The sequence below is a fragment of the Aquarana catesbeiana genome, linkage group LG01, assembly GCF_042186555.1.
Source record: "Aquarana catesbeiana isolate 2022-GZ linkage group LG01, ASM4218655v1, whole genome shotgun sequence".
NCBI classification, from domain to species: domain Eukaryota; kingdom Metazoa; phylum Chordata; class Amphibia; order Anura; family Ranidae; genus Aquarana; species Aquarana catesbeiana.
In genome coordinates, this window is record NC_133324.1 from 40,001,491 (window position 1) to 40,023,461 (window position 21,971).

Consider the following 21,971-nt stretch of genomic DNA (forward strand, 5'->3'; position numbering starts at 1 on the left):
GACTACAGGATGTCGCGGTCCGGTAGTTTTCTTAGGCCATCACTCATGTAATTTGCCTATGCCTTTGTATGACGCGCGTGCGTCATATGCGACGACACTAATCCACACTTCAAGCGCGATCCACACTGCACAGGCACCAGCGGCTATTTAAAAGCCGCTTTTGGCATCTTGCCCAGTGTGAAATCTTATCTATCAATGCTCATTACGCTCTAGCTGCCCGCTCGATATAGCCAAACCCAAATAAGTAAGTAATGAGAGAAATTTTATTGTTTTATATATTGTTATGCACTTTGCAAGGAAGGAGAAGGGATACCTGCCATCCCCCCTATTACTCCCTTAACCGTGCTCGGATGATTAAGCCCGTAGCTGTATAATTAATCCTCTTCCACCTGTCTATATACAAGGGAAAAATACATTCCCTTAATATAAAGATTGGGGTACAAGTGGTGCCTTTGATGTGTAAAATTCTTTTTGATACTTTTCCCTTTTTCCCTTTTTGAAGTTAGAAGTTTTGGAATTATTGGTTTTGTAGTTATAAGATAAAGCCATACATGTTGCTTAAAATTATGGAGAAAGCAATCTATAGCAAATCAAAACACTTATAATAAGCTAATATGATCTGATAATTCATACAAACCTTCCCTTTTCTTCTCTCCCCTTTTTAGGGCCACTCTGGGGACGTGGCAGGGTCATCCGTTCATTTGGGGGCCTTTGCGGAGCTATTCCTGAATCCAGAGGATAACCATCACGCCCGCCATTCGGCTAACTGATGGCCATTGCTATTTCATGAAATCACTTCCTTTTTTTCTCTTTTTTCATCTGATATAAAAGTTTGCTTGTGTGCATATCTTATGCACTTTATTCTCATTTTAAGGACCAGCTTTTTGGTACGTATAGTGGACATTATCGGATGCTATGTTGTGAAACGCTCATTCTGCATAATACTTCAATATGTAAATTGCTTTCACTTGTTCTTTCAGAATGTGTCTTCCATACATATAATATTTCTCTCTGCAATACACCTCTGAAGAAGGGACATCGTCCTGAAACATGTTAGGCCTACAGAGAAACATGTATCTATAGATGGAAGTATATAATGATCATATGAAAGAAAATTCACTGCATAAGCACTTTTGTAGAGAATTATGTTCAGTATGTCTTGTTTTTATGTCTTTTCTAAATAAATAATAATTTTACTTAAAACGTAATTGTTCTGTTCGCCTATAAAGTCCCACTGTACTGGGGGGGTACATAAGTTCCCTATTTCTAGGGTTCTTGTTCTTTCGCTTGAAATAACCTGAGTCTAATGCCCAGTACACACGGTCGGATTTTCCAATGGAAAATGTCTGATCGGAGCATGTTGTCAGAAATTCCGACCGTGTGTGGGCTCCATCGGACATTTTCCATCGGATTTTCCGACACACAAAGTTGGAGAGCAGGAGATAACATTTTCTGACAACAAAATCCGTTGTCAGAAATTCTGATCGTGTGTACACAAATCCGACGGACAAAGTGCCACGCATGCTCAGAATAAATAAAGAGATGAAAGCTATTGGCCACTGCCCCGTTTATAGTCCCGACGTACATGTTTTACGTCACCGCGTTTAAAAGAATCGGATTTTCCGACAACTTTGTGTGACCGTGTGTATGCAAGACAAGTTTGAGCCAACATCCGTCGGAAAAAATCCTAGGATTTTGTTGTCGGAATGTCCAAACAAAGTCCGACCGTGTGTACGCCCTATAAGAGTATGCGTAAAATTCATGGTTGATGCTCAGAAATTTTATTGCTTGAAATAAATTTTACATATCTTTTGTGAAAACTGTAAAATGAGTGACCAATGTCATGAAAAGTGAGTGCCTTATGTGCTTCTCCTCACCGTATTATTGCCATAGTTCCATGTTATATTGCTGGGGTTCATATAAAGTTGGTCTTCTTCTTTACCCCATGGTGTGTACGAACCAACATACGTATCACCTGTTCTAAAGTTTCGGAAAGACTTCACCCAATTTACTATTTTGTAGTGGAAAGGAAATTCACCATTTTCATCAAAGAAGGTCATTCTGTCTTCTGTCCTAAATCGATTTTTTATTTTTTTCACATATTTATGCAACTGGAGGACAGAAAAAAAAACCTTAAACAAGTTAAATCTATAAGTTTAATTTTTTTATATCTTGCTTTCCCTTGTTTCTTCATTCCCCTTTATCAACACTTTTTTTAAAATAAAATATTCTGGTTATATTATATATCTTATTTTAAGTGCAATCGTTTTTTATTGATTTTGTGGTACACGCAGGGGATGCCAAAAGTAGGCTTAGCAAAACAGCGTGATCAAGTACGCATGTGGAATATGTTTTAAAGGAAATAATATTAATCAACAGGGGCCCCTGAACAACGCCGAAGGCCAACATAGTGTGCCTGAGCGCTCAGGGGCTGAGGTGTGGAATAAACCACAAAAAAAATTATGGAAACAAGTCTTAGACAGGGTATTTAAAAAGGCTAAAGGAATTTTTTGGGGGGGGGGTCCAAGGGACAGGGGGGAAAGAGAGAGATAAAAAGAAAGACGATGAAAGAGGAAAAGAAAGGAAGGTAAAGGAAGAAAGGTACCCCAGGCCTGGGGAATGGGCAGGGTCAATTAATCAGGCCTAGGCTGGTCGGATGCAGGGTAGGGAGAGCTTAAGACCACCATGGGACCCACACCTTGAGAAATTTAGTGTGAGAGTCATGGAGGATACTACTCATCTTCTCATTGATCATGAGGGCCACCAGGATGTTCCCCACCTCCGCAAATGAAACAGTCGGCTTTTTCCAGGCCCTGGCTATTATGCGTACATAGGTACATGAAAGAGGGTAAATAACTGTCCAAAGTCCCTTGACCAGAATCACACCAGACACAGGCAGGACAACCAGATATGAAGTTTGTATCCTCGACGGCCGCATCCCTGAAAACATCTATCATTGTAGGATGAGTTCTATTTGGTGATGCGGGCAGGGACCCAATACCAGTGTAGGAGCACCTTTTAGGCTGCCTCCAGAGTGGTCGTGTTAAAGGAGCACTTTGCAATATTGGGTCAGGCATTACTCCAATACACCAAATCAATTTAGGATAGGTCTCATTCCCATCTTGATACATAGATGGTGAGGCTGGGGTACTGCTGGAATTGAGGGAGTTAAATATCTAGGAGATGGTACTTGGGGCTCCTGGGGAACTCAGACAAATATGTCCAAGGGGTGTTTTCTGGTATGGGAAAGTATCATGGTGTCTGAGTGAAGATATACATTGTCACAATTGGAGCTAGCAATAAAACTTGACTGAAGGAGCTTTGAGGGTCTCTTGGATCGAGGGCCAGGAGGGGAACGTGCGAGATCTGAGAAAGTGCCGAACCTGCGAGAACCATGAAAAGACATGAGGTTGTTCTAAGCCCAGGGGAAACATGGGGTTATTCAAAAGGAAGAGGCGTGGGAGGAACAGAGACATGAGCCTGCCAGAGTACCGGAATGAGTCCCAAAGCTTTAGGCTATGGGCCATTAGGGGGCTACTAGATGGGGGGCGAAGTTTGGGGGCGTCAAAGCAGGCTGGAGATGAGGACCGATGCACTGTTTGGAATCTCCTGAAGAACACAGAGAGGGATGTCAGATGTGGTCTGGAGCAGGGTGAGCTGGGAGAGTTGTGCTGCTTGGTAGTATTTTGTAATGTTTGGCACTCCAAGCCCTCCTCGCAAGCTATGGGCATTTAGGGTAGAGAGTGAGACCCTGGGGCACTTGTTGGCCCAAATAAAGGAAGGAGGGAGGGGGTGTAGGTAAAATGTAGGGATTCTAAATGGCAGGACCCGAAAGAAATACAAGATCTTTGGGAGGACAGTCATCTTGACTGAATGAATGCGGCCAATCCAGGGTGGGAAATCTCCAGAAAGCCATAAGAGCTGTGATGGAATGTAATAATGGATAAAAATTGGTGGGAGGGATAGGAAGGGGTCCGTTTGATACCTAGGTAGTCTCGCAAGGAATCGGCTCAGCGATATGGGAAGGTAGCTTGGAGGTGTGAGACAGAGGATCCTGGAAGAGAAATGTTTAGTGCGGTAGTTTTGTGTGGATTGATTCGGAGCCCAGAGATGGCAGAAAAGCGGGTCAGAAGGGACTGTAAATTAGGTAAGGAAACTAATGGATTGGTCAGGGTTAGTAGAGCATCATCTGCACACATATTCACCTTTAGGGTTTGCACTAGAACTTGCGAACAGGCAAAAAATTTGTGCGAACACGCAAACATCGAACATTAGAGAGGAAGTGTCAGATAAGGGTACTCACCGAGGCCGAGATGCTGAGAGCGGTAACCTCTTGCGACTAAGCGCACTCCACTCCTGAAGATGGTACAGGGGTGAAGGGCACAAAGAGGCACGAGTCACAAGCAGGCTGGGCAGGTCTTGCGTGAAGGTCACTAGCAGGGAGACAGCGGTGCAGGACTGGAAGGTGCTGAAGCTCAAGTAGGAAGATGAACAGCTAATCCAACAACAGGCTGGGGGTCAAACACCGATGACTAGCAAGAGTCTCTTAGATTGGCAAAAACAGTCTAGTGCAAAGGACTGTTAGCAGGTCTGTCAGCAGGCTGATGACTTAGTACTGAAGATTGATAGCAAAGTCCGTAAACAGGCCAAGGGTCAAACACAGGTAACTGGAGACAAAGTCTGTGAGCAAGCCTGGGGTCGAGCACTAAAGAAAATAGCAAAGTCCAGGAGCAGGCTGAGGGTCAATCACTGGAGACAGGAAGCAATATCCGTAGACAGGCCGAGGGTCAAACACAGGAAGCAAGTGGAGAAGTCTGAGAGGCAAGCCGAAGGTCAGATGCAGGAAGAGATCAGAGCAGGTCAAGGTCAATCTGGATCACAACAGGTAATCAAGAAACAGGATACAAGCAGGAAACACACAGGAACCAACAGCCTTCAAATTGCTGCGCATCCTCCAGCAGCTTGTAACCGTCACTGTGGTCGAATAATTCTGGGGACTCCTCCGTGCATGATGGTTGGCTTATGGAAGGAGTAACATCCATAAGCCAACACGACAAGGAGCCGGTGCAATAGGTCATTTTGGCAGCTGTGTTGGAAGGCAAACTACTATGAGCCTAGGTGACAGAGGATGAGGAGGATGAGGACGGCTTTGTTATCCACTCCACCAACTCTTCTGCATGTTGTGGCTCAATAACATGGCCAGCAGCAGAAAAAAAGGACAAGCATGCCCCACGGCCACCTGCAGAGAATGCACCATGTCCACAACCACCACTGTTAACTGTAGACACAGAGGCTGCTTGCCCACTTTTAGTGGCCTGTGAGTGTCTGCCCCTCCATGGTCTTCCAGACATGATGGGGATTTTTTTCTTTTCACAGCACACTACACTGTATTATATACTGTGTACACCACCTGAAGTGTAATAGAAACTGTACACTGGCTGCACTGTATTATATACTATATTATATATTATATATATATATATATATATATATATATATATATATATATATATATATATATATATATTGATGCCACAATATGCTGCAAAAGTCCACAGTGGGAGAAGGGCTCAGAGGTATGGTCCAATACAGAGGAAAGGGTATAAAGGATAACCAAAAACCACGATTGGGTCACCGGGGATAGTGTGTCCTTCACCAGATATAAGAGGTAAACACTCTTACTGGATGGTGTGGACTCATATGCCAGCGGTAGTGGGTCAAGCAAGCAGGAAGAACCAAGTAGGGGAACTCCAAGGTTGGACACTGGACCTCTCACACAAGGGATTGGAGTTGGAGCTCAAGCGGAAGTCCTCCAAAGTGTAGGTAGTATGGGTCAGCATGTACATCCAATGAACAGTATGAGGATCATGGAAAGAAAAATGCCTCCATATGGTGTAGATTAAATGGGTAGGTTTATTTAAAAAGTAAAAACATCGGGGGGCGCATGCGCGGGTCAAAGCTGGACGGTCGCATCTGAGGGGAGCTCCAAGCACAGCGGGGACTTCAGCACCTTCCCTGGGGCCATTAAACTGCTCCTTTCACTTCAAAATCTACCTGCAACCCCGGGGGAACGAGCGGTGCGTCCAAGTCTCGCCGCGGGAAACCAGCGCAAAAGTCCCTCGCAAACTATCTCCTTAGGGTCCCAGAGATGGCAGGAAAGCCTCAAGATGGTGCCGAGACACAGCACACTCCGGCCACCGCACACAGCCCAGCGGTCTCCCCTGTTCATTCGTCAGGAGATGATGAGTACACAGTGCAGCTCACCAAGGCTGACCTGGGTGATAGCCTTGCCTCTATGTATACAAAGATTGCAGAGAAGTTCCTGACCGAACTCCATAAATCTACAAATACACTGCAGCAAGAGATAGCAGTCTTAGGGGGCAGAACAGATCTCCTAGAGACAAAACATGATGAGCTGCAACTGGCTTACACGGGTCTCCGCAGAGATCATGAATCCCTCACTGAGTCTGTCTCCCAGCTCCAGGCTCACCTGGATGATTTGGACAACAGAAATAGACAGAAAAATATGAGGATAAGGGGGGTCCCTGAGGTGGTCATGGATTTAATCCTGGCTGTCCACAAACTGTTCCGGTCCCTATTGCTTGCATCCCCTGTGGCTGCTTTTTCCTGTGAAAGGATTCATAGAGCCCTTCGCCCCAAACCACCAGAGGACAAACCACCTAGACATATTATCCTATGCCTTAAAGAATACCTGGTGAAGGAGGAGATGCTTAAGGCTTCCTGCAATACCCCTAACATTATGCTAGATGGGATCAGGATACAGATTTTCCCTGACATATCCCCATCCACACTAGATAAATGCAGCAAGATGAAGGAGATCACTACACCACTCCAAGAGGCAAGAATCCGTTTTAAATGGGGATTTCCTTTTAAACTGAAAGTCCTACATAATGGTACTACATACACTGTGGTCACCATCCAAGAAGGGAAGGAGCTCCTGGTCAAGCTAGGTTTATTGACTAAAGAGGATCTACCTAGGATGCCCTCCACCTCTTGCCCTTCAGCCACCTGGGCAACCCCTTCAGCACAGGGGGATCGCAGAATACAGAGGCAAGATCTCAGGGATAAAATAAACTGACCTAACAGCACTTTCCACTAGTTCTGGACCCCATACCTTTATTTTTTCCAAGATCTGGGACAGGACTAAATATTTAAAGAGAACCACCAATACATACGAGGGAGGTGAGAATTGAAAAGCTTTTTCCAGTAACTGTGCCTCACCCCCCCTGTGGGTCATTTACTCCTTTTTGCACCATTTTTCAACTTGAGTGCTCCCCACTGTTCCAGAGCACAGCAGCTCCCATTTGATTGTCCCCCCATTCTTTTTAAAGTGCACAGTGAGGCTGAGACAGACATACTCAGGTTTGGGGTGGTAGGTTCCAGACTTCCCCACTGTCTCGCATTAAAAGGGAACAAAAAAAAAGAAGGAACAATTATTCTTTTTTCCAAGTGCCCTTTTTTTGCATTATAACTTTTGGGTTTCTTTGTTTCCCAGCAGGTTGACAAGAGTGTTGGACACTAGTGTCCTATTGTTCAGGAATTTTTTTTACCTGACCCCAATGGTTTGTTTTTTTATGGTTTTGTCCTATGTTTATGCCTTTTCTGTTTACGGGACTCTTTATTATGGTAGAACCTACCTTGCAGTTCTGGGTAGTGTCACCCTACTGGCTCCACCTACAGGCAGCCCTCTCAGGGGTATCACAAATATACTTAATACGCCGGGTGCTCTCACCCTGCGTGGGTGGAAGTCCCCGGCAGTCCGCTCCTCGGGACCCTCCCCCAATAACCCATGCCTATTTAGCAGCCCTCATTTAAAATGGGTATTAAAGTAATTTCCCACAATGTCAGGGGCTTTAACTCCCCCAAAAAAGGAAAAAAGCCTTTAAAACATATAAACAACTAAAAGCTGACATCTTACTCCTACAGAAGACCCATTTCTCTGAAGCCAATCACCCAACCTACTTTGATAGATCCTATGGCCTTGGGCATTATACTGCTTTTGGGTCCAGGTCCCAAGGAGTGGCGATCTTTATTAGAAATAACATAATGTTTGATGTTGAACACATATACAAGGATTCAGCGAGCAGGTTTATTATCCTTCAAGGTTCATTACAAGGGAAGAAAGCTATTATAGCCAAAGTATATGCCCCTAATGATTCACACTCAACCTTCTTTGAATCTTTTTTCCAGGTCTTAGACAAATACTCCTCCCCACACTTACTGCTTGGAGGTGACTTTAACTTGGTGGCACACTCAGCTCTTGACAGAAGTCGAGTTGATAGTGTCACCAATGCTTTCCCCAAAACCCTGAAAACACTGCTTCACTCACACCAATTGGTAGACACTAGGCGGGCACACAAGGTGGGAGCCCGGGAGTATACTTTCTATTCCCACCCCCATGACAGCTATTCCAGATTGGATTACCTGTTCTGTACCGCTATACTCCTTGCAAACTCTACCACTGCAGCTATACATTCCTGCCCTTGATTAGACCAGGTAGTCTCCCTAGACATCACACACATCACTTCCGTCACTGGTTGGAGACTCAATGAATCCCTCCTCAAGGACCCAGTCCTAGTATTCAAAATTTCTAAACACATAGAAGAATATTTTGCCACTAATGACACAGGCAATATCTCTCCCACAGTTTTATGGGCCGCTCATAAAGTGGTAATTAGAGGACACCTGATCCACATAGCAGCAGCTAGGAAGAAGGAGAGACTTGCTGATATCACCAGACTTACTACAGACCTTGATAAACTATACCTTCTGCATACCCAAAATCACTCCCCAGACCTACTACATCAAATTAATACTAACAGATTAGAATTCGATAAAATCCTTTCAGAACAGACTAAGAAATCCTTGAGATGGTTGAGAGCCAAGTTCCTGCTACACAGTAACTCGGCCTCAGCCATGTTTGAGAAAAAGCTCAACCAATCCATCCAACCCCCCCACACATACAAACTTAGAAACCCCAATGGAAACTTGGTCTCCCACCCTTCAGAGGTATTGCAGATATTCTCCAATATTTACAATGAACTTCTCTCACCACCTACCTCATCCCCTGACCGCTCCCTCAAGACTTGGCTAGATAATTTACCTCTCCCTGCCCTTACACAAGAACACCTTCAGGAGTTGAATGTCCATTGCTCCAACTCTGAAATAATCACCATCATCAAATCTCTAAAACCATCCAAAACCCCTGGCCCAGATGGATACATGGCTTCATATTCTAAAAAATTTCAAAGCAATTTAATTCCCTATCTTAAATCCCTTTTCAATCACATCTTTAAAGGTTACGTTTTCCAAGATGATATGATCATGGCAAATATGTCCCTGATCCCTAAACCTAACAAGGACTAATCTCCCCCCCAAAATTATAGGCCAATTTTGGTCATCAACACCAACCTGAAAATAATTGGCTGCATCCTGGCAGACAGACTCTCTAATAACATCACCTCCTTAATCTCCCCTGACCAAACGAGATTTATCCCGACCAGGCAAATCACAGATAATATTAGACTTGCTTCCAATATCATACAAGATCTTTTCTCATGCAAGATGCTTCTCGTGAGCCTTGACATCCACAAGGCCTTCGACAGCGTGTTATGACCGTATCTCGAATTGATCCTTGAGAAGTTTGGCTTCCTAGGGGCCTTTGTCCATGAATTCCGACACTTTACCATCTCCCTTGCACACGGATAAAACTCCCAGGCTGCAACTCAGATTATTTTACACTGGGCAGGGGAACAAGACAAGGTTACCCTTTGTCACCACTTTTATTTGCCCTAGCTATTGAGCCCCTGGCCCGTTCTATCAGCCTAGACCCTAATATTAAGGGATATTTAAATGGGAACCAAGAATTCAAACTTAGTTTGTACGCAGATGACGTCCTATTGTTCTTGACAGACCCAATCGTTTCTATGCCCAATCTAATTTCCATTCTACGCAAATTCCAAGACATCTCGGGTTTGGGAGTTAACCTCTCCAAATGCTCTGCCCTCCCAATAAATTTTCCCAAAATATGTTTTCCTCCATTCAATCTAACTTTAGCTTCCCAATGGAAGGACAGACGCTGCCTTATCTAGGCATCAAATTAGCCCATACGCGCCACAGACTTTACCTTGCTAACTACCCTCCAGCATTTGCACGCATTTGGCAGCTACTACACACATGGAGCCCATACTACATCAATAGGGATGAGCCGAACACCCCCTGATTCAGTTTACACCAGAACCTGCGAATGAACTGAAAGTTTGGGCGAACTTTAGAACCCCCCATTAAAGTCTATGGGACTCGAACGTTCGAAATCAAAAGTGTTAATTTTAAAGGCTAATATGCAAGTCATTGTCCTAAAAAGGGTTTGGGGACCCGGGTCCTGCCCCAGGGGACATGTATCAATGCAAAAAAAAGTTTTAAAAATGGACGTTTTTCGGGAGCAGTGATTTTAATAATGCTTAAAGTGAAAAAAAAAGTGAAATATTCCTTTAAATATCGTACCTGGGGGGTGTCTATAGTATGCCTGTAAAGTGGTGTGTGTTTCCCATGCTTAGAACAGTCCCTGCACAAAATGACATTTTTAAAGGAATAAAAGTCATTTAAAACTGCTTGCGGCTTTAATGTAATTTCGGGTCCCGCCAATATGGACGAAAATCAGTGAGATGAATGGCATGGGTACCCCCCCAGTCCACCAGTCCATTACCAGGCCCTTTGAGTCTTGTATGGATATTAAGGGGAACCCCACACCCAAATTTAAAAAAGGAAAGGCATGGGGCCCCCAGGCCCTATATACTTTGAACAGCAGTATACAGGTGGTGCAAACAAGACAGGGACTGTAGGTTTGTTGTTAAGTAAAATCTGTCTGTAATTTTGAACTGGTACATTTTTAAATTGTAGTTCCAGCCAAAAAATAAATTTTTAAGCTTTTAACCACTTGAGCCCCGGACCATTATGCTGCCTAAGGACCAGAGGTCTTTTTCCAATTTGGCACTGCGTCGCTTTAACTGCTAATTGCGCGGTCATGCAATGCTGTACCCAAACAAAATTTGCGTCCTTTTCTTCCCACAAATAGAGCTTTCTTTTGATGGTATTTGATCACCTCTGCGGTTTTTATTTTTTGCGCTATAAATGGAAAAAGACCAAAAATTTTGAAAAAAAATGATATTTTCTACTTTTTGTTATAAAAAAAATCCAATAAACTCAATTTTAGTCATACATTTAGGCCAAAATTTATTCGGCCACATGTCTTTGGTAAAAAAAATGTCAATAAGCGTATATTTATTGGTTTGCGCAAAAGTTATAGCATCTACAAACTAGGGTACATTTTCTGGAATTTACACAGCATTTAGTTTATGACTGCCTATGTCATTTCTTGAGGTGCTAAAATGGCAGGGCAGTACAAAACCCCCAAATTAACCCATTTTGTAAAGTAGACACCCCAAGAAAATTGCTGAGAGGCATGTTGAGCCCATTGAATATTTATTTTTTTGTCCCAAGTGATTGAATAATGACAAAAAAAAACAAAAAAAAAAAAATATTACAAAAAGTTGTCACTAAATGATATATTGCTCACACAGGCCATGGGCCTATGTGGAATTGCACCCCAAAATACATTCAGCTGCTTCTCCTGAGTATGGGGATACCACATGTGTGGGACTTTTTGGGAGCCTAGCCGCGTACGGGACCCCGAAATCCAATCACCGCCTTCAGGATTTCTAAGGGCATACATTTTTGATTTCACATCTCACTACCTATCACAGTTTTGAAGGCCATAAAATGCCCAGATGGCACAGAACCCCCCAAAATGACCCCATTTTGGAAAGTAGACACCCCACGCTATTTGCTGAGAGGCATGTTGAGTCCATGGAATATTTTATATTTTGACACAAGTTGCGGGAAAGTAACAATTTTTTTTTTTTTTTGCACAAAGTTGTCACTAAATGATATATTTCTCACACAGGCCATGGGCATATGTGGAATTGCACCCCAAAATACATTTAGCTGCTTCTCCTGAGTATGGGGATACCACATGTGTGGGACTTTTTGGGAGCCTAGCCGCATACGGGGCCCCGAAAACCAAGCACCGCCTTCAGGATTTCTAAGGGCGTAATGTTGTGATTTCACTCCTCACTACCTATCACAGTTTTGAAGGCCATAAAATGCCAAGATGGCACAGAACCCCCCCCAAATGACCCCATTTTGGAAAGTAGACACCCCAAACTATTTGCTGAGAGGCATGTTGAGTCCATGGAATATTTTATATTTTGACACAAGTTGCGGGAAAGTAACACTTTTTTTTTTTTTTTTTTTTGCACAAAGTTGTCACTAAATGATATATTGCTCAAACATGCCATGGGCATATGTGGAATTACACCCCAAAATACATTCTGCTGCTTCTCCTGAGTACGGGGATACCACATGTGTGGGACTTTTTGGGAGCCTAGCCGCGTACGGGGCCCCGAAAACCAAGCACCGCCTTCAGGATTTCTAAGGGCATGAATTTTTGATTTCACTCCTCACTACCTATCACAGTTTTGAAGGCCAAAAAATGCCAAGATGGCACAACCCCCCCCCCCCCAAATGACCCCATTTTGGAAAGTAGACACCCCAAGCTATTTGCTGAGAGGCATGTTGAGTCCATGGAATATTTTATATTTTGGCACAAGTTGCGGGAAAGTGACAATTTTTTTTTTTTTTTTGCACAAAGTTGTCACTAAATGATATATTGCTCAAACATGCCATGGGCATATGTGGAATTACACCCCAAAATATATTCTGCTGCTTCTCCTGAGTACGGGGATACCACATGTGTGGGACTTTTTGGGAGCCTAGCCGCATACGGGGCCCCGAAAACCAAGCACCGGCTTCAGGATTTCTAAGGGCGTTAAGTTGTGATTTCACTCCTCACTACCTATCACAGTTTTGAAGGCCATAAAATGCCAAGATGGCACAAAACCCCCCCAAATGACCCCATTTTGGAAAGTAGACACCCCAAGCTATTTTCTGAGAGGCATGGTGAGTATTTTGCAGCTCTCATTTGTTTTTGAAAATGAAGAAAGACAAGAAAAATGTATTTTTTTTTTCTTTTTTCAATTTTTCAAAAGTTTGTGACAAAAAGTGAGGTCTGCAAAATACTCACTATACCTCTCAGCAAATAGCTTGGGGTGTCTATTTTCCAAAATGGGGTCATTTGGGGGGGTTGTGCCATCTGGGCATTCCATGGCCTCCGAAACTGTGCTAGGCAGTGAAGAGTGAAATCAAAAATTTATGCCCTTAGAAAGCCTGAAGGCGGTGCTTGGTTTTCGGGGTCCCGTGCGCGGCTAGGCTCCCAAAAAGTCCCACACATGTGGTATCCCCGTACTCAGGAGAAGCAACAGAATGTATTTTGGGGTGTAATTTCACATATTCCCATGGCATGTTTGAGCAATATATCATTTAGTGACAACTTTGTGCAAAAAAAAAAAAAAAAAATTGTCTCTTTCCCGCAACTTGTGTCACAATATAAAATATTCCATGGACTCGACATGCCTCTCAGCAAATAGCTTGGGGTGTCTACTTTCCAAAATGGGGTCATTTGGGGGGGGTTTGAACTGTCCTGGCATTTTATGCACAACATTTAGAAGCTTATGTCACACATCACCCACTCTTCTAACCACTTGAAGACAAAGCCCTTTCTGACACTTTTTGATTACATGAAAAAAAATTTTTTTTGCAAGAAAATTACTTTGAACCCCCAAACATTATATATTTTTTTAAAGCAAATGCCCTACAGATTGAAATGGTGGGTGTTTCATATTTTTTTTTCACACAGTATTTGCGCAGCGATTTTTCAAACGAATTTTTTGGGGAAAAAAACACACTTTTTTAAATTTTAATGCACTAAAACACACTGTATTGCCCAAATGTTTGATGAAATAAAAAAGATGATCTTAGGCCGAGTACATGGATACCAAACATGACATGATTTAAAATTGCGCACAAACGTGCAGCGGCGACAAAATAAATACATTTTTAAAAGCCTTTAAAAGCCTTTACAGGTTACCACTTTAGATTTACAGAGGAGGTCTACTGCTAAAATTACTGCCCTCGTTCTGTCCTTTGCGGTGATACCTCACATGCATGGTGCAATTGCTGTTTACATTTGACGCCAGACCGCTGCTAGCATTCGCCTTTGCGCGAGAGCAGGGGGGGACAGGGGTGCTTTTTTTTTTTTTTTTTTTTTTTTTCTTTATTATTTTTTTGCTTTTTTATCTTATTTTTAAACTATTCCTTTCATTTTTATTTTTTTTTATTAATTTTATTGTTATCTCAGGGAATGTAAATATCCCCTATGATAGCAATAGGTAGTGACAGGTACTCTTTTTTTTTTAAAATTGGGCTCTATTAGACCCTAGATCTCTCCTCTGCCCTCAAAGCATCTGACCACACCAAGATCGGTGTGATAAAATGCTTTCCCAATTTCCTAATGGCGCTGTTTACATTCGGCGAAATCTAAGTCATGAAATGCTCGTAGCTTCCGGTTTCTTAGGCCATAGAGATGTTTGGAGCCATTCTGGTCTCTGATCAGCTCTATGGTCAGCTGGCTGAATCACCGGCTGCATTTTCAGGTTCCCTGTTGGGACAGGAGAGCCAGAGAAAAACATGGAAGACGGTGGGGGGGCATTCCCTCCCACTGCTGGCAAAAGCAGTCTAGAGGCTAATTAGCTGCTAGGATTGCTTTTACATGAAAGGCGACCGCTGGCTGAAAAGAATGATACCAAGATGATACCTAAACCTGCAGGCATCATTCTGGTATAACCACTCAAAGTCCAGCAACATACCAGTACGTTGCTGGTCCTTGTTGGGCATATATTGTAAACTTTTTTTTCATGCAGCCTGTGGGCTGCATGAAAAAAAGATATTGATCGGTGGGTATGCCCACCATTAGAATACCTCCCTTCATCCACCCACTTCTAATGATGGGCATACATGCACCATTTATATATGCCGAAGCATGGGGGCATCCTCCCGCAAAAGGCAGGAGCAAATTGCTCCTCCACCCACTGCTGCCCCCACGCTTCGGCATATATGCTGAAGTATGTAACTGTAGTGGTGAAATCACCTCCGACAGCGCTGGAGTCACGGCTTTATATATCGTGAGAGCAAACGCTGTTGCTGTCAAGATAAATAAATCCGCGCTGCAACTGAATGGCGTACCTGCTAAGCAATACAAAAAAAAAACATAGTAAAAAATAAAACATTTAACGCAACCTGTGCCTAAAATATATATATGCTGAAGCATGGGGGCATCCTCCCGCAAAAGGCAGGAGCAAATTGCTCCTCCACCCACTGCTGCCCCCACGCTTCGGCATATATGCTGAAGTATGTAACTGTGATGGTGAAATCACCTCCGACAGCGCTGGAGTCACGGCTTTATATATCGTGGGAGCAAACGCTGTTGCTGTCAAGATAAATAAATCCGCGCTGCAACTGAATGGCGTACCTGCTAAGCAAATGATGGTTAACAATAAAACAAAGTAACATTACAGTATAACAGTAAGACTTACCATACCTGCAAAGCAAATACAAAAAAAAACATAGTAAACAATAAAACATTTAACGCAACCTGTGCCTAAAATATATATATGCCGAAGCATGGGGGCATCCTCCCGCAAAAGGCAGGAGCAAATTGCTCCTCCACCCACTGCTGCCCCCACGCTTCGGCATATATGCTGAAGTATGTAACTGTGGTGGTGAAATCACCTCCGACAGCGCTGGAGTCACGGCTTTATATATCGTGGGAGCAAACGCTGTTGCTGTCAAGATAAATAAATCCGCGCTGCAACTGAATGGCGTACCTGAAAACAATAAAATGGTTACCAACAAAACACAGTAAACAGTAAAGTATAAAAAATCTGAAACACAAACATGGTAAAACATAATAACAATAAAACATTGCAGAATAGAATAGAGTAAAAAAGAGCAGAACAATAGAGAGAGAATAGAGAGAGAGAGAACAATAAAACAACAACTATTTTTGGTTTTTTTATTTTATATTTTTTTTGTGTTTTTATTTTTTTTTATTTTTTTATTTTATTTTTTTTTTTACACTTTTTTTTAGTAACTTTTAACTTTTGTAACTGGTTCCAGGTTTGGGTCTCTCAAAATGCAATGGCATCTTGGGAGACCCTGTGTTAGTGTGCCTAGTCTGTGCAGTGTTGAACCCTACGCTAATACTCAACTAGTGTATGGTAGCGTTCAAAGCATTCACCCATGCAAAGACCAGGATTGCCAGGACAGGAGGGACAATAAGACCGGGTGTCACGCCTAAATCCGCGCTTGCTACAGACACAACATCTTTTTTGGGGGGCTCGTTGGGTAGGGGTACTCGGGATGGCATAAAGAAAATGCCTCTCATGCAGCCGGCTTACTGCATTTGGTTGGGGAAGGTGAGGTAGAGCACCGTCTGGAAACAGAAGGGCTCTGACGATCTCTTCCTGGAATTTAAGGAAGGATCCAGTCCATCCTGAAGCTCTGTATAGCACATGAGCGTTCAGCAAAGCCAATTGAAATAAATAAACAGACACTTTTTTGTACCAGCGTCTGGCCTTACGGGCAACTAGGTACGGCGCCAACAACTGGTCGTTGAGGTCCACCCCTCCCATATTAAGGTTGTATTCGTGGACACAGAGGGGTTTCTCCACAACACCAGTCGCCGTAGGAATTTGGGTCATCGTGTCTGCATGAAGGGAGGTGAGAACGAAAACATTCTTCTTATCCCTCCACTTCATAGCGAGCAAATTATTATACTTCAAGCAGGCTCTCTCCCCCAGCCTAAGACGGGAATCTACAAGCCGCTGGGGAAAGCCCCGGCGATTAGGTCGCACGGTGCCACATGCTCCAATCTGCTGATCAAACAAGTGACTAAAAAGTGGCACGCTCGTATAATAATTGTCCACGTACAAGTGGTACCCCTTTCCGAATAAGGGTGACACCAAGTCCCACACTATCTTGCCAGCGCTTCCTATGTAGTCAGGGCAGTTTGTCGGCTCTACGTGACTATCTTTGCCCTTGTAAACCATAAAACTACATGTATAGCCTGTGGCCCTGTCACAGAGCTTATACATCTTGACCCCGTATCTGGCACGCTTGCTGGGAAGGTACTGTTTCAATGACAAGCGGCCAGAAAATTTAATCAGGGACTCATCAACGCTGACAACTTGATGGGGGGTAAACAAGTCTGCAAAACATTGGTTGAAGTGGTTTAGGAGGGGCCGAATTTTGTAGAGCCGATCGTATGCAGGGTCTCCACGAGGACGACAGAGTTCATTGTCGTTGAAGTGCATGAACCGCAAAATCTGCTTGTATCGTGCCCTGGCCATAGAAGCAGAGAACAAGGGCGAATGGTAAATTGGGTCAGTGGACCAATATGACTGCAACTTACTCTTTTTATTCAACCCCATGAGGAGGGAAAGGCCCAGAAAGGTCTTAAATTCGGAGACCGTAATTGGTCTCCAATCTCTGGCAAGGGAGGACTGGGGATTAGCGGCGATGTGTTGACCAGCGTATAAATTGCTTTGGTCCACAATAGATCTATAGAGATCTTTGGTGAAAAACAGTGAATAAAAATCCAGTGGCGTAAAGTCAACTGTTTCCACCTGAATTCCGGGTTGGCCAGTGAAAGGGGGAAGTACGGGTGCTGCAGAAGTGGTGGGTTCCCAATTTGGATTGGCCAATGCAGCAGGAAGGGCACTATGGGCACGACGGGCCTGTCTTTGTCTTCTTGGTGGCAGCGGGACACTACTAGTGCTTGCCACCTCACCAGCTTGAACTGCACTTATGGGACTCGCCACGTCACCAAGTGTTACTGCAGTGCTGGATGTACGACCAGGGTGTACTAGGCCGCTGGTGCTTGCCAGTTCACCAGAAGGAATAGCGGCGCTAGTACTTCTCTGCTCCATACGAGAGCCCTGCAGTTCTTGCACTTCAAGGACAGAAGAAGAAGATTGGGGTCTGATACGCCTGACTCTAGCAGGGACCACAACTCTGTCGTCAGAGCTATCTGTCATGGAGCCGCTGTCCTCTACAGGTTCGTATTCTGAGCCTGAACTTGACAGATGAGTGACTTCCTCTTCACTATCTGTCATACTCAGAAACGTGTAGGCCTCTTCACTAGTGTACCTTCGATTTGCCATTTTGGGCTCTAAATTTAGGGGTACACTAGTGAGACTCACAGGCAAAAAAGCTCCTGACTGTCAGCGACTAATTCAAAACGCTACCAAAAAACTGTTAGCGATCGCAGGGATCAGGCCTGACTCTGCGAACGCTGCAGTTATGTGTGCTTAGTGTTTTGTAAGTGTCAGTTATCGATCGATACTGCACTTGGGTGGGCTGGGCAGGGCTGGGCCGAGGGGCAAAACGCAGGTGCTAGCAGGTATCTGGGCTGATCCCGCTAACACTGCGTTTCAGGGAACCGTAAACTGCTGGGGAGTATAGATCTGATCGGATCAGATATCGATCCGCTCAGATACTATAGCACTAAGGGAGGTGTATGCTGCGTGCGTGGGTTTTAGCGGTACTGGCGCTAACCTGACGCTGCCTGGGGCGACGCAGACCTTAGCTGACCCTAAAAATGTAATTTATATCACCGCCGGGCAATTAGGGGGTTAAACCTTTATAAGGTAATAAACGGCGGGTGCCCTAAAACTATAATAAACTGTAATAAACTATAATAAACTACAAAAAACAAACTAGCTAACCAGCGTCACCCGTAACACTTATACGGTGATCGCTGGCGAAAGGGTAAACTAGGGGGCAATCAGGGGGTTAAAACCTTTAGCAGGTAGTATATGGGGGTCCCTGTCGCTATAAAACACTGACAGCGAACCTATATACTTACCTCCCTAACTAGCGTCACCTGTGTCACTAATACAGCGATCAGAAAAACGATCGCTTAGCGACACTGGTGACGGGGGGTAATCAAGGGGTTAACCTTTATTGGGGGGGTTAGGGGGGTACCCTGGACCTAAGGGGGGGTACCCCAGACCTAAAGGGGGCTAACCTAACTGCCCTAACACTTGTAACTGACACAAACTGACACCAATGCAAAAAAAAAAAATGCTATTGGTGTTAGAGTGACAGGGGGTACAGGGGGGTGATCGGGGGGTGATCAGGGGGTGATGGGGGGGTGACAAGTGTGCCTGGCGTGTTCTACTGTTAGTGTAGTGTTGTGCAGACTTACTTGATGTCTTCTCTCCTCGGCGCCGGATCAAAAAGACCGACTCGAGGAGGGATGACATCACTTCCTTTCCCTCTGTTTACATTACAGAGGGAAAGGAAGCATTTTCATTCGCCGGGAGCGATCGGGAGGGGGTGGCCAACAATGGATGGCCTCCCCCTGACCTCTCATCGCCCGGGAACAAATGGCGACTGCCTTGGGCACCAGGGGGGGGTCCGATCGGACCCCCCACCCGCGGAAGGCAAATCACGTATATGTACGTGATTTTGCCTGTCCGTGCCACCTTGCCGACGTACATCGGCGTGAGGCGGTCGTCAAGTGGTTAAGTTATCACCCCTGTAACATTTGTTTTGCTGTCTGTGCAACTCTTCAGAAGATTTCACCTCACTTTCTGTCCCAATGACAAATGTTTTTTGAAAATTTGGGGTTTTTAGTGAAACAAGGATTGGTGATAAAGCATCTGTGAAGAGGAGACATGTTTTTCCCATATTAACTCTTACAGGAGAGAATTTCCCTTCCTAGGGGTAGATTTTATCTTACTTCCTGTTGTCTCCTTCCGTTTGCAAGTAGGAATCATTTGTAAGTTGGATGTTTGAAAGTAGGGGCCTTCCCTATATACTCTGCAGAAATTGGGGCCTCAGGTGTTGGTGTTGCCACAAAACTGTAAGTCCTCACAGTTACACTTAGTGGGCGCTTGAACGGGCCCTGCTGTAAAATATTATATCAAGAATTGTATTTACATGCACCTGTTGAACAGGGGCAGAAAAATTGGGCCTTTGGTGGTGGTGGTGTTGCCACAACACTATAAGCCCTCACAGTTACTCTTGGTGGGCGCAGGAATGGGCCCTGCTGTGAAATATTAGATCAAGAATTATAATTACATGTCCCTGTTGAACAGGGGCAGAAAAATTGGACCTTAGGCACTGGTGCCACAACACTGCAACCCCTCACAGATGCTATAGTTGGAGTGCAGGAATGAGCCCTGCTGAAAAGTATTGCATCAAAAATTGTAATTATACGCCCCTGTGGGGCTGAAAAATTGGGCCTTGGGTACTGGTGCTGGTGCCACAACACTGCAACCCCTCACAGATACTCTAGTTGGAGTGCAGGAATGAGCCTTGCTGCAAAGTATTGCATCAAAAATTGTAATTACACGCCCCTGTTACACAGGGGCAGAAAAATTGGGCCTTAGCCACTGCTGCCACAACACTGCAACCCCTCACATATGCTATAGTTAGAGTGCAGGAATGAGCCCTGCTGCAAAGTATTGCATCAAAAATTGTAATTCTACGTCCCTATTAAACAGGGGCTGAAAAATTGGGCCTTGGGCACTGGTGCTGGTGCCACAACACTGCAACCCCTCACAGATGCTATAGTTGGAGCGCAGGAATGAGCCCTGCTGCAAAGTATTGCATCAAAAATTGTAATTACACACACCTGTTAAACAGGGGCTGAAAAATTGGGCATTGGCCACTGGTGGCGGTGCCCAGAACCAAAAATGTTCTTACAAGCTATCAGCATGAAAATTGAGGAGGAAAGGGATTGTAACTCAGCATAACAGAATAGTCACTCAGCATCAGCATAGGCAGTCTTGAAGGGATCTCACATTAAATAAAGAAATCAATCGGTTACATCAGCATCAGGTGCTTGGTAGCTGGTGATCCAAGACTGATTCCTTTTTATGAAGATCAGCCGATCGACCGATTCGGTGGACAGGCGCACCCTGTGCTCGGTTACAAAGCCTCCAGCAGCAATGAATGTGCGTTCCGAAAGAACGCTGGATGCTGGACAGGCCAGTAGCTCAATTGCATACTGTGCAAGCTCTGGCCAGTGATCCATCCCCAAGACCCAGTAACCCAGAGAATTTTCGGTGGGAAAGGTGTCCAAGTCTGATCTTGCCCCTAGGTAATCCTGCACCATGTGAATCAGACACTGGCGATGGTTGCTGGAACCAATCAGACCTTGGGGCTGCGGACTAAAAAATTGTCTGAACGCATCGTTCAGACGGCCACCTTCTCCACCACTCGTTCTGTGATTGACCGAAGCCTCAGCAACACGTTTTCCAGGAGGACCAGGAAATCGTAACCTCCCAGGCTCTGGAAACGCATTGCACAAACCTTTCTGCAAGGCCTCCTGAAGATGTTTCATCCTCTGCTCCATCTGCGATGGCAAGATAAGGTTCGCAACCTTACCCTTGTAACGTGGATTAAGGGTTGCCAGCCAGTAATCATTCCTCCCCTTGATACAACGAATATGAGGATCCTTCCGCAGGCTTTGCAGGATCGGGTTTTGGTCCAGAGTCCTCTGGGTCACTAAGGACGACCTGATCAGCAGCCACCCCCTCCCAGCCACGTACAAGTCCATGGGTTTCTTCGGACTGTAAACGATCCCTTGAAGACTGCTGCTGATGCTGAGTGCCAGGCTCCACCTCCATGCTGACACAATCCCCCTCCTCCTCCTCCTCCTCTTCCTGTGTGATCAGCAGGCATGCAGGAACACTGTCTGGATAAAGAGGGGTCTTGAGAGGTAAGGAAGTCCTCCTCTTTCTCCCTCTGTTCTGCCTCAAGTGCCCTGTCCATTATTCCATGCAGCGTGTGCTCCAACAGGTGGACAAGAGGGACAGTGTCACTGATGCATGCACTGTCACTGCTCACCATCCTCATGGCCTCCTCAAATGGTGACCCTGATCATAGCCCACTGGCGTGTGGAAAAAAAAACAAGGTCCCCTGAC

At 44.6% G+C, this 21,971-nt stretch overlaps 1 protein-coding gene across 1 annotated transcript in view; it reads right to left on the reverse strand.

Annotated features, from left to right (window-relative positions):
* The window catches only part of LOC141129130 (vomeronasal type-2 receptor 26-like), a 216,830-nt gene that overhangs the window by 35,343 nt on the left and 159,516 nt on the right, over positions 1 to 21,971 (reverse strand). Inside the window, exon 4 of the mRNA XM_073617334.1 lies at positions 1,878 to 2,111. Within this exon, the coding sequence (XP_073473435.1) occupies positions 1,878 to 2,111 (234 nt within the window). The remainder of the gene's footprint in view (positions 1 to 1,877; positions 2,112 to 21,971) is intronic.